A 12,364-nucleotide genomic window follows, 5' to 3' on the forward strand; every position below is an offset into this window, starting at 1 on the left:
GGGTTGTGCTCCTGGCTTGGCATTGACCTTGCTGTTTTGTCTGCAGGGCACCGGTGGGAAACCTCAATTTTAACACTCCACGGGCTGCAAATCTGCTCCACCTCCACCCCGGGGTCTCCCGGGCAGAAAATCCACCCTTCTCTCCCCCACTGGGTATCGCCCTGGCCCTCCCCATTTTCACCTCTTTGCTAATTGTGCTGGCGGGGAAGGCGAGGGGGAGGAAATACAAAAAGTAAACTGCGAAAGCAACGCTGCAGCTCCAAGGGCCCAGCACAGCAATCAAGCGATAAAGCAGTAATTAAGCCTGATTATCATGCAAGGCAGCCCCGGTTAGACTGGAATGCCACTGAAGAGCCCGAAAGCTGCCGGGGATTGTTTGCAGGGCTGAGAACTGATCTTTTGATGTCTGCTGGGAGCTCCTCTCCCGCAGACCCGCCACCAGCGCCATGTGCCACCCTGGGGTGCTGCTTCTCCCCAGGTGGGGTCCTGCTTCTCCTCAGGCATGGTCCTGCTTGGGTTTTTCCTCCTCGCAAGCCCTGTGCAAGCCCCTCGGAGCTGCAAACTGCTCCCCAGGGTCGGGTTTGACCCAAGGGTGGAAAGAGGCAGCGTGGGTCGGGGATGCTGCTGCCTGGCTGGGGCAGGACCTGCAGTCTTGCTTGGACATCCCTGTGTCCGTGCAAGAGCAACGCATTGCTAAAAGACATGTGCTGCTCTCCTGCACCCGCCGTCCTCGGAGGCTTTCATCCTGGAGAAAGAGGGTTGGGAAAAGAGGTGATTCCTCTGGATGAGGGCAAAGCGGGTGGCAAGCAGTATGGGGTTTGTTTCATGTTAGCTTGAATGTCTGACACATCCCAATGGCCTCACCAGGGCTGGCAGGGGGAAGGGTGAGTACGTGGGATGGACCTGGGGGGAAAAGGTGGCTCCCAGCACTGGTTTGGGGTCGTTTGGGGAACAGGGATATGTCTGGGTGGGTTATCCTGGAAAGAGGTGGATACAGCTGGGAAAGAGGGACACATCCCTGCTCCGTACAGCCAGGGCGTGGAGAAATGTCTCCCCATCGCCTCCAAGACTGGGAGAGGGTTCCCCAACCCAGAGGGGACGCAACCCCTGCGTGCCAGCAGGAAGAGGCGGCCGCTGACTCAGTCCCCCCGGGGAAATTAGGAGTGGGGCAGGTTTACTCACAAAGGTGACTTGGCCCCAACTCATCCCGGTTGCAAGACACACTGCTCCCTGGGACGCTAATTAGCAGGTGTGGGCAGAGCAAGGAAGAAGCTGCACCTCCCCGGGAGCTCAGGGGAAGGCAGCCCCCAGGAAAGCTCTGCCGCTCCCCGGGGGGAGCTTTGTTTGTCAATAGAGTCTGGGTTTCCAGGGCAGCCCCTTTGGTACCTTCCATCATCCCAGCAATGAATTTGAGAATTATTTTGGGCCAGATGCTGAGTCACCTCGTCCCATGGCTCAGCACCCACTGGCAGAACCAGTTGTCCCAAAATATGCCCAGGCGGCCAGTGGGAATAAGGCAGGAGAAAGGCGCTGCCCACCCCTCAGCTTGCATCACCCCAAATAATAACAATAATATAATTAAAATAAAAAGAAAAAAAGGATGACGTCTGCTGTGTCAGCTTCTCTGCACTTTTCCCCAAATAAAAATGTCACCTTCTGCGTTAAAAACCAATGTAGGTTTTTCAGTTTTTAGTTGTCTCAGCCCCTGAAAGAGGACATGCCGCGTTCTCGGTAAATCTAAAAGAGGGAACGGCGGCGGCAGGCCCTTCCTGGCCGGCACGAGGGCTGAGCCACAGCTCCATAACCAACTTTGGGGTTGGCATTTTTGGTTGTGGTTTATTATTTTATTTTATTTTTTTTTTAAGAAATACTAAAGGAGTCGGGAGCTCACCAGCATTTCCAGTAAACCCCATTCGATTTCAAGCAATTCATCCCACAAGTATGTGTGGGATGCTGGGAACTCCTCGGTCTCGCTGGGGCGCGGGAGCCCAGATGGGCTTCGTCTGGAATAATTCAGCTCCCGGTGGCTGGAGTTCTTTGCTCTGAATGCTAATAGAGTGAGTAATCAGAGACCTCCGTCCAGTAAATTATTTATCTTATCTCTGGAACTCGGGAAAGCATCTCAGCCAGTGACTTCTGCGGAAAATGAAATTTTAAAAAAAAGGGTTGTTAGTCAAGAGTCCCCAGCTGGAATCGCCACTTTTACTAGAAAAGGGAAAAAGTTCAGAGGCGGGTTTGCCCGCGATGAAGTAATGGCAATGTGGGATGAGCCGGCGGGATGGGGTCTGGGGGATGCCAAGCACCACCGGGAAGTTGTGAGATTCCCGGGAAAATGAATAAAGGGAAGGAGAAGCTTAAAAAAAAATGGGGATTTTCGCATGGATGTGGGAAGAGCAACTGCCTCCCACACACCCCACACCCCGTCTGCTTGCATGTGCCCGACGTTCTTCCAGTGCCCCCCCAAGTGGGGGGGCGGGGGGAGCACTACCGTTGGTGATGGGGGGACACTCCCGTTGGGGACGAGGACGGGGACGGGGACGCGGGTGGGCGGACGGACGGGACGGCCGCATGTCCTGACAGCAGTAGCCGCTCGCAGCCCCTTGCTCGCCCCCCGCCCCCCCCCCCCCCCCCCCCCCCCCGAGACGGAGCCAAGCCCCGCCCCTCCCGCGCGCCTTTGGCGCCTTTTCCTTCCCGCCACGCCGTGGCCCGCCACCGCCTCTCCTCCCTGCGGGTCTCTCCCTATTGGCTGTGGTGCCGCTGGGCGGGTCGGCGCGGTTGGGTCTGGCGGGGAAGCTCCGCCCCCTGGCTCTCCCCGCCCCGCCCCCGCCCCCGCCCTTCCCGGGGCCGGCTGGGGGCCGCCGCGCCACACGGGAGCCCGGCAGAGCGCGGAGCAGCCGCGCCGCCGCCGCCGCTCCCTCCCTGCCCCGCCGCCCGCCAGCCTCCGCCTCTCCGGGTTCCGCCGCTCGGCAGCCCGAACGCCGGGACCGAGCCTCCGGTGCCCGGTCCGGCTCGGGAGGTGCCGGGACCGGTCCTAATAATCGGGCGAGGGAGCCGGGATGCTGCTCTCGAAAATTAATTCGTTGGCCCATCTACGTACCGGGACCGGCGGGGAGCTACACAGCGCTAAACTACAACCCGGTAAGAGGCCGGGTCCGGTTTTGCCCGGCCCGGTTGGGTCGGGTTGGGGGACGGTGGGGGACCGGGCGGAGCGCTGACGGCCGGTTTCGCCCTTAGGGAAGGAGAAGGAGCCGCTGGAGAAGCTTTACCGGGTGGGCCCGCTGCTGGGGAGCGGCGGCTTCGGCACGGTGTACTCGGGTATCCGCCTCTCCGACAGCAGCCCGGTGAGTGGCGGGGCCGGCGGCGGGGCGGAGGAGGAGGGGGAGGCGGCGGCGGCGGCGGGGCGGGCGGCGTGCTCAGCCCGCCGCTCCCCTTGGCTTGCAGGTGGCCGTCAAGTACGTGGCCCGGGAGCGCATCTCCGAGTGGGGCGAGCTGGTGAGTGAGCGGGGCCACCGGGAGAAAACGGGGCATCACGGGCGGGGATAAACCCAGCACCGGGAGGGTGGAAACGGGGACACGGCGGGGGGAGCGGGTGCGGGGTCACCGGGGGACGCGGAGTATCCCGGGCAGGGGATGCCCGGTACCGGTGGGGCTGGGCAGAGGGGCACTGGCTTATCCTGGGCGGGGGATGCCCGGTACCGGTGGGGCTGGGCAGAGGGGCACTGGTTTGTCCTGGGCGGGGGATGCCCGGTACCGGTGGGGGTGGGGCTGGGCAGAGGGGCACCGGAGCATCCCCGGGGTGGGGGGATGCCCAGGCACCGGTGATGCCGGACAAGGGGGCACCGGAGCATCCCAGGCTGGGGGTACCAGACCCCCGGCACAGCATCAGCCCCGCTGACGGCATCGTGGTCCCCCCCGCAGCCCAGCGGCACCCGTGTGCCGATGGAGATTGTGCTGCTGAACAAGGTGGGCTCTGGCTTCCGCGGCGTCATCCACCTCCTCGACTGGTTTGAGCTGCCCGACAGCTTCGTGCTGGTGCTGGAGCGTCCGGAGCCGTCACAGGATCTCTTCGACTTCATCACGGAGCGGGGGTCCCTGTCCGAGGAGATGGCGCGGGGGCTTTTCCGCCAGGTGCTGGAGGCCGTGCGGCACTGCAACAACTGCGGCGTCCTGCACCGCGACATCAAGGACGAGAACATCGTCATCGACCTCTCCACCGGCGAGCTCAAGCTCATCGACTTTGGTTCCGGCACCTTCCTCAAGGACACCGTCTACACGGCGTTTGACGGTGAGCCCACACCCGGGGGATGCTCCCGGTACCAGACACTGCATGGACCAGCCCGGCTGGGCACTGGAGGTTCCCTCGTTTGCTGGGGCTGGAATTAACGATTCTGCCTGCTGCCAAGTTGCTATTTGGCACGGGGCGGATGTTGTGAAACGGGAGCCGGCTCCCGGTGCTGCCGACAGCCTCCGCCACCCACCCTGCCCCGGGCTGGGACGGGGAGAGCCAGCCCCACACAAACACACACCCGTGGGGGCAGCAGAGGGGGGGTTGCAAAGCCCGTGCACGGGCCGATTAAGTTCGCAGGTGCCGAAGGGCTTGGGCTGCTCTGCTCCCCTTGTTTGCCTTGGCTTAATTTTTTTTTTTTTTTTTGGCTAAGGCGTAGGGGGGGGGGAAAGGCGTGGTTTTTCCCCACCCGTGGTTTTTTTTTTTTTTTTTCTTTTGCATGTAACGGTCGGGCCTTCCCCGGGCCCGTGCTGCCCTCTTCCGGCACCGGTGGCTTTTTTTTACAACCCAAAGTTTGTAAACAAGAGTCACGTGCTGGCGAGGGGGCGGCGGGTCACAGCGTGCGTGTGTGTGTGTGTGTGTGTGTGTGTGTGTCCCCGCATCCCCGCGGATGCTCGGGCGAGGATGCGGGAGCAGGCAGCATCTGCCTGACGAGCTGCACCTGTATCCCATAGGAACGCGGGTGTACAGCCCGCCGGAGTGGGTCCGCTACCACCGCTACCATGGCCGTCCGGCCACCATCTGGTCACTGGGTGTGCTGCTCTACAACATGGTCTGCGGGGATGTCCCCTTTGAGCAGGACGAGGACATCATCCGGGGACAGCTCTTCTTCCGACGGCGGGTTTCTCGAGGTGGGTACCCAGCTTCGTGGCGGGGGACAGATAGCGGGTTTTGAGAGGTGGCACTGGGCACACAAGCATCCCACTCTTACGCTATGGAGGAGGTTGATCTCCCATGTGTAGCTGGAGGAGGTGGCACATGTCCTGCCACCCTGCTCTCCTCTAAAACAGAAAATCAATTGGGAGGTTTGGGTGCAGCTCTGCGCACACCCAGCATGGTGTGGGCACTGCAGACGGTGGGACAAGGTGGGCAGGAGCCTTCTCCGACTAACCAGCAGTTTCTGGTCTCTCTCCCCAGAGTGCCAGGACCTCATCGGGTGGTGTTTGTCCATGCGCCCCTCGGACAGGCCATCTTTGGAGGACATTTTCAATCATCCTTGGCTGCAAAGCATTCACCTGCCCCAGGAGACGGCAGAGATCCACCTGCACAGTTTGATCCAGGAGCCTGGCAAGTAACAACTCCATGCATCTCCTGCCTGAAGAAGCAAAGAAAACCAGACAACTTCCTCGTGACCGTAGCACTGAGTAGGGATCATCAGTTGGGAACACGCACATCTTGTCCTGGAGCTCCACTGGAGATCTGCTTTTCTGAGCACTGGTGGCCACATCTTGTCCTGGAGCTCTGCTGGAGACCTGTTCTTCGAAGCGCTGGTGGCCACCATCCAACCCAGCTGTCCTGGGCTCCATCTGAATGACCCTGTCTCATTTGATGTTTTGCCAGTAAATTTTTCTGGGGGGGTTGCTTCTGGTTTTGGAGGCTCCCAAATGTCTTCCCGACCTGCTGAATTCGGGACTGCCAGAGGATCGGAGACCTTATTGCGAGAAAAGCTTCAACGGGGGAAAACTGACTGGGGGGAGGGCAGGTACCGTGGCTGAATGGCTGTCTCTTCTCCGCTGTCACCGTGCTCGAGTGCCTTCAGATGTGATCTGGGCTGTGCTGGAGGAAAGACTTGAATTTTCCTACACTGCTGCTTTTCCAAGACTCGCCTGGCTGTAGAGTTCCTTTTCCCTTTTCAAAAAGAAAACGGGTCAGAAGATGCTTGGGAGCCAAGCGGGCAATGCCTCGCCTCCCGTGCCTCCATCTCGCCTGGATTTTCTGGGCTTCTTTGCTTCCCTGTGCCCTCACAAATGCACAAACAATGCAAACCAACAGAGCTGTAAATGTGTACAAAGTTCTATAGGAGCAAAGCTTGAAGTACAGTTGTTCATAGGGGTAACATTTTACCTTGTTTCTTTTTTTCCAGTTTTTGTTTTTAATTTATTTTCATGAATTTGTTGTTTTTTAAAGGAAGAGTTCTAGCCGGTAGGATAACTTATTTATTTATTTATAATTCACGTGGGTTTCCAATCCACGCCTTGCTTCTACAGCTGCTGGTCCCCCGGTTTTCCATTCGGCTCTTCCCTCTGTGTCTGTCCTGTGTCCGTCCCCGGGCCCATAGTGTTTCTGGCGGAGGTGCGGAGTGGCTGCCTGCTCCCCAGCTCCCTGTGTACATAGTTCTGGGTGTTCTTGTTTCCTTGCCACGTGCAGATCTCCGTTTGCAGATGAGTTTGGGGTTTCCCCACGGGTGTCTTGGCTGGGGAGGGGGGAGCCAGCCCAGGCTGTCCACACTGTCGAGTCTTTCCATGTAACCAAGTGTTTAGCCGGCGCATTGTTTTTTGTTTTTTTTTTTTTTGTTAAGAGTTCATATTGTACAGGGGAATTCAGAAATCTTATTTTTTTTATGCGGTTTTAAATAAAAACAAAAAACCACTCGATGTGATGGAGACATCCCTTTCTTGCGGGGTGGGATGAAGGATGCGGCAAGCATGTGGGGTACCAGTGACCACACCGTGGCCACTGTGAGGACCACCAGTTCATCTGCAGCCGAGACTGACTCCAAAGCTCCCACCCAAAGACTCACCGAGTGGTGTTAACCAGGACCAGCCAGCTGAAAGCACCATGGGGAAGGCTGGATCCGGCCCTCAGCGGGTTGTTTCCAGCACCGACAGCTCCTGCCGGGTCTCCTGGGAGAGATCAAAGGGGTGTGGAGCCCTTTGCCTTCCCATTCATCCGCAGGCTGGTGCAGAGCATGTGCTGGAGACAGCGAGTAAACAAACATCAAAGCAGCCTTACGAAATGCCGGATGTTGTCAGCCAAATTCAATTTTGGTAAGGCAGATCCTGTTGCTCCGGCTCTGTTGGCGCCGAGCGGGTGTTGCATGCTGGGTGCCGGTGGGTGAAGAAAGCCGCCGGCGGGCTGTCCCCACCTCCAGCACGGCTGCGGCCAACACGGAGCCAGAGGAAGTCGATCTTCAGATTACCAGAAGTTGGTCGCTATCAGTCAGCAGCGGTAACACTTTGCTCGAGCTTTTACCCTCCAAACTGTCAAACCCCACTTCCCAGCTCCATGGCGCTTCGGCTTCAGGGGTGGTGGGTTTCTTGTGTTGGTTTGGTTTTGTTTTGGGTTTTTTTTTTTTTTTCTTGAGATTTTTATTTTTTTAATTAATTTCATGTGCTGAATTTTGAAGTTCTGGTCACGCTTGACCTCGTGGAGCACCCACTGCTGCGTGCACACAGGGCTGTGTCTGCTCCAAGGAAGGGGCACTTTTCCCTTTCTGCAGGTTACTTTACAAGTCCCCCCGGTCAGATCTGACCTGGAGTAGGGATTTCCTTGGCTTGCCCCATGGCTTTCTTGCTTAAAGCCCTTGCCCAGGGAGCGATCCCTTTCCCTGGCTCACCCTGGGCTTGCCAGCACCGCTCTCCGAGCCATGGGACTGCTATCGGAGAGGGTCCTGGAGCCACGTCCCAGACTTGTAGGTGACCTGGCGTGCTGTGTCACTGCTGTGCCTTTGGCAGAAAGTGTTAATTCGGTTTGCTTTTTTCTTTATTTGTTTTTCTTTTTTAACTCAGCTGCATCTTTCATCTCCTCCTCAGGGCTGCTAGAAGCAGGAAGCACAGCTCCAAACGCCTTCAAAGTTCAGACCTATTTTGAGATGTGGTTTGTATTTAACCTCCTCTCTCGCTTTTCCCCCGGACCATCCGGGAAGCTGCTCTTACACGAAAGCAAACCTCCCTGCCACGCAAGCCGCCTGCTACCGCAAGGAGCCCGAGCCCCTCCAGCAGCCACCGTCCCCCCCAGCACCACCGAATCGCTATCGCGGCCACTCCGGCTGCAGGCTAAGCTCGGCCCACCCTTCCCGTAAACACTCGCTAACTGCTGCAGCGTTTCTTAGAAAACTCACCGCAGAAAGGCCGAGCAGGTCCAGCACGGGGCTGGGGTACTGATAGTCACTTTGTTTCCGCCTGTTGCTGGTGATTTTGTCCTCGCTGGGCTTGTGCTGCAGGAGGGGAACGGTGCCATCGTGTTCCCCTGGCAAGATCCTGCTACCCAGGTACCGTTCTATCCTGCCAGGGTGAGAGGGTGCGTCCAAGGTTTGGGTGTTGGAGAAGGATCGGTGCATGTTTGATCCCCTGTGCACCAGCCCTCCTGGGCAGCAACACCTTCACAAGGCCAAGAGCCACCAGATTTGGGTACCACAGGGAAAGGACCACAGTAGATGTTATGAGAGATCTGAAGATGGGCAGCCACAGCATGGGCTGCCTGTTGCTCCCTTCCATGCTGCCCATCACCGTGGCATCGTGGCATGGGGGCCCAGCAGGGACAAAATCATCAGCAACAGGCAGAAACAAAGTGACTCCAGCACACAGGGGCTGGAAGAAAGGAAAAGGCCTTTTCGCCCCTCGTTGCCTCCTTGATGAGGGGACGTTCACTGCCCTTCAGGGCTGTCAGCTATGATAGGAGAGGATGAAGACAGTTATCCAGCAGGAAGTGACTCAGAGCCAGCATCTCCCACCTCCCTTTCACGACTTTTTATTGATCACTGGTGTCAGCAGGGGAAGCACCCACAGTTCAGAAAATGGGGAAAAAAATAAATGATGGAGCAGGACTGGGATGAGATTTCAGACCATTGGACCTCCTGCTCTGGGAGCACTGGTGTCCCTGTGGATGACAGGACTTGCAAAGGGCCAGCACTCATCACACCTGTGGCTTCCCATACACATCCATCTCCAGCTAAGGTGCTTGGTGATGCAGAAAGGACCAGTCAGGGGAGCCTGGAGCCACAGCAAAAGGGATATTTTTATTTTCCATCTCCCTTTCTGGGAATGGGAGATGAGCAACAGCCAAAGATCTGCCACGGCTGGAAAAACACAGATGAGCACAGAGGAGAAAAGCCGCCCAGGGAGCAGGGGCCAGGCTCGCCGCAAGGACCTGAAGAACTGGAGACTCAGAGGTGGCATCTCACCCCGTGTCCCGTCACAAAGAAAACATCCAGCTGCCTCCGAGGTGGTGTCTGAAACCCTTTGGCTCTTCTCGGCACAGTGACTCACAGGAGCTATTTTAAACACCTGCCTTAGGAGGAGGTGAATTATCAGCAAACCAGGTGTCCCAGGGCTGCAGCTCCCCGGTAATGAAGCCTTGTGGAAGTCAGTCTCCGAGTGCTTTGCCGATGGCCTGTGCGGCAATAGCATTATCTCCACGGGGCATGTGGGGAAACTGGGGCACGGTGTCCCAACTCGCTGGAGATCTTTTGCGGTACAGCTTGGGCTTGTCTGCCTTTCCCTGCCCTATCCCTCCTCGGGCTGGGACCAGCCACGGAGGAGCTCTGAGCTTCAGACCTCCAATGTCCCCACATCCCCTGGGCAGGGGATTTAGTCCTCCAGGAGCTGAGACCAAAGCCCTGCAACCCTCTCAGCATGAACCTGGGGCGAAACGTGTCCCTTCCCCGACCTCCTCCAAAAAAAAAACCCCATGCTGTGAGGGCGAGGGGGGCCAGGTGCTGGTTTCAGGCACCTGGAGCCCTGCTGGAGACCAGAATCTGCTGTTTTGGGGTTTACACTGACTTTCCCTAGAGTGGGATCTGTGCTAATGCTGCCTCCGTGACACATCGAAACTGCACTGCTTGGCCTGAGAGTTGGTGGGGGTTTTCATGAGGAAAAAACACTTTATTCACTGTAAAAAAAAAAACTAAAACAACCACAAAACCTTTCCGGTGTGTAAAGTTGAGTCGAATTTAGCAGTTTCAGTTAAAGAAATATTTTATTTTAAAAGGGGTAATCAGTGTTTCTTTCATCCTTTTCCAAGTTTTTGGTCCCCTTCTTCCAGAGTAATATTTTTGTGTCCTTAATCACCGTGTTTATTACAGTCAGGAGGGAGTTAAGTGACCCGAAAAATGAAACAGCAGCTCCTGTTTCAAATTGAAGCAGCCGCTTCAGTTAACCTGAAATGACACACAGGCGCACACGTGTGAATTTGAAGAGTGAGCGGGTTGCAGCAACGGAGATCTCACCCCGCTGCAAAACCTGTGAGAAAAACAGAAGCAGCAAAATATCATTTCAGGTCAACCCCTGATTAAATTCTTCATCTTTCCCCCTGCAAAATGGGCAGGCAGGGCTGGGCCCCCTGGCACACACACGCAGCCTCGTAAGCCATCGGTACCGACCCCAACGGAAACCGCCCCCACGCTGCCAACCGTGCAGCACGGATGTGCCACGGCAGCCGTAATCTCGGTGCCAGGCTACTACTCGTAGTAGATCGCTCGCTGTAGCATCTCTGTGTGTGCGTGGGTGCACACAGGCACATGGGTGCATGTAGATTCCCCCCCCCCAAAGCACATTGATTTTGTTCAATTTGGCCCAGGTTGGCTCCTGCTGTCACCAGCTGAGGACTGACAGCAATCAAAGCGCAGCCATGGATGCCGAGGACTTGGATTTCAGTCCTTTCCCCCATTCTCCGGGTGTGTTTTCTCTCCTTTTGGGGACAGGAGCAGGGTGTGGGCAGAGCGGAGACAATGAGACACCTTCCCTTGCCAGGGTGGAGGGGTCACTCTCCTGTTTCCCTAGCTGGGTGTTTCCAAACAAAGTCTTTGATAAAGCCAATAAATGAAGCACGAGAAGATGATGCGTGAATTGCTGTGGAAAAGCGGGAGGGAAAACTCCGAGGAGGAGGATCTATCCCTCAGGCTGAGAAGGAACAGCAAAACCAACCCACCGCGCCAAGATCGAGGGGATGCAGGCATCTGATAGTGGCTTTGCAGGGATGTGCGGACGCTGAAAATGACTCCAGGACAGATGGACAGACCCTCCAGCATACTCAGCCTTCCACCGACACCGAGGACTGCCACTCCCATGTGGGATTGTTTCCATTTCTCAGAGTTTGTAGTCATGCTACAGGATGAAGTGATGTGTGATAACCCTGTTTGTCACCCTTTGTAGCCCACAGGGTTTTAACTCTGGGTGGAAGGAGCGGCGTTTCATAGAATCACAGAATCATAGAATGGTTTAGGTTGGAAAGGACCTTGAAGATCATCGAGTTCCAACCCCCCTGCCATAGGCAGGGACACCTCCCCCCAGCCCAGGTTGCCCAAGGCCACGTCCAGCCTGGCCTTGAACACCTCCAGGGATGGGGCCTCAACAGCCTCTCTGGGCAACCTGTTCCAGTGCCTCAACGCCCTCAAAGTGAAAAACTTCTTCCCAACGTTCAATCTGAACCTGCCCTCTTCTAGTGTAAAGCCATTCCCCCTCATCCTATCACTACATGCCCAAGTAAAAAGTCCTTCCCCAGCTCTCCTGTAGGCAGTTTCCACCCAGGACGGACCAGCCCCTTTCTGGAAACTTTGCTATTCCTACACAGCACCTCCTGACCAGGCGGGCAGTGACCTCCCTGCAGCTGGGTACCTCGAAATGCTCTATTTTTGCCAGCTCTTTAGTTTCCCTTCTCCGCTTCAGCTTCAGGATGGGAAAAGGAACTGACTCCTCTCTCTCTCGGCTTTCGTTCTCCTTCAGAATCGAAAGCTGCCGGAGATGCTGTGCTGGCTGCCACGGTCTTGGGCTCACTCTGCCACCTGAAACATGTCCCTGGACCTCGGGAGCAGCTGGCGGAGAGGGTCCCTTCCACCTCCAGATATTATTGATTCTGTGATTGTATGAAGGAGCAGCAGCAGGTGGGGTCAGGGCTCCGCTCCCCGGTGCCAGGCCGGGCCCTGTGGCGAGGCGCCAGCGACGAGCCTGTGCCGCCCTCTGCCGTCAGCCCCGTCCTCCCAAAACAGCAGGGTTTGGCAGAAACGTGCCTGGTTTTTCATTTTTTTGCCCCTTTTTTGAGCGTTCCCGACCCTCCCGCTCCCCAAGCCTCTTCCTAAGCGCTCAGTGGGAGCCATGACCCCACCGAGAGCCGGGACCCGACCCTGAGGGGATGGCGAGAGCC

At 57.0% G+C, this 12,364-nt stretch overlaps 1 protein-coding gene and 1 long non-coding RNA gene across 2 annotated transcripts; both read left to right on the forward strand.

Annotated features, from left to right (window-relative positions):
* The first annotated feature begins 2,882 nt into the window (after window positions 1-2,882).
* On the forward strand, window positions 2,883-6,846 carry PIM1 (Pim-1 proto-oncogene, serine/threonine kinase). Its single transcript, XM_082494625.1, has 6 exons — window positions 2,883-3,138; window positions 3,235-3,341; window positions 3,442-3,492; window positions 3,919-4,285; window positions 4,960-5,136; window positions 5,423-6,846. Exons 1-6 carry the CDS (start codon window positions 3,057-3,059, stop codon window positions 5,578-5,580), a joined length of 942 nt encoding a protein of 313 aa, XP_082350751.1. The 5' UTR covers window positions 2,883-3,056; the 3' UTR covers window positions 5,581-6,846.
* A 462-nt stretch (window positions 6,847-7,308) lies between these two features.
* LOC309680894 lies at window positions 7,309-12,035 on the forward strand. The gene is made up of 3 exons (XR_014270005.1): window positions 7,309-7,453; window positions 8,038-8,101; window positions 11,947-12,035. It is a non-coding gene; the product is annotated as an uncharacterized lncRNA (long non-coding RNA).
* The last annotated feature ends 329 nt before the right edge of the window (window positions 12,036-12,364 follow it).

This window comes from Vanellus vanellus, assembly GCF_965231255.1.
Source record: "Vanellus vanellus genome assembly, chromosome: 23".
In the NCBI taxonomy this organism is placed as follows: Eukaryota; Metazoa; Chordata; class Aves; order Charadriiformes; family Charadriidae; genus Vanellus; species Vanellus vanellus.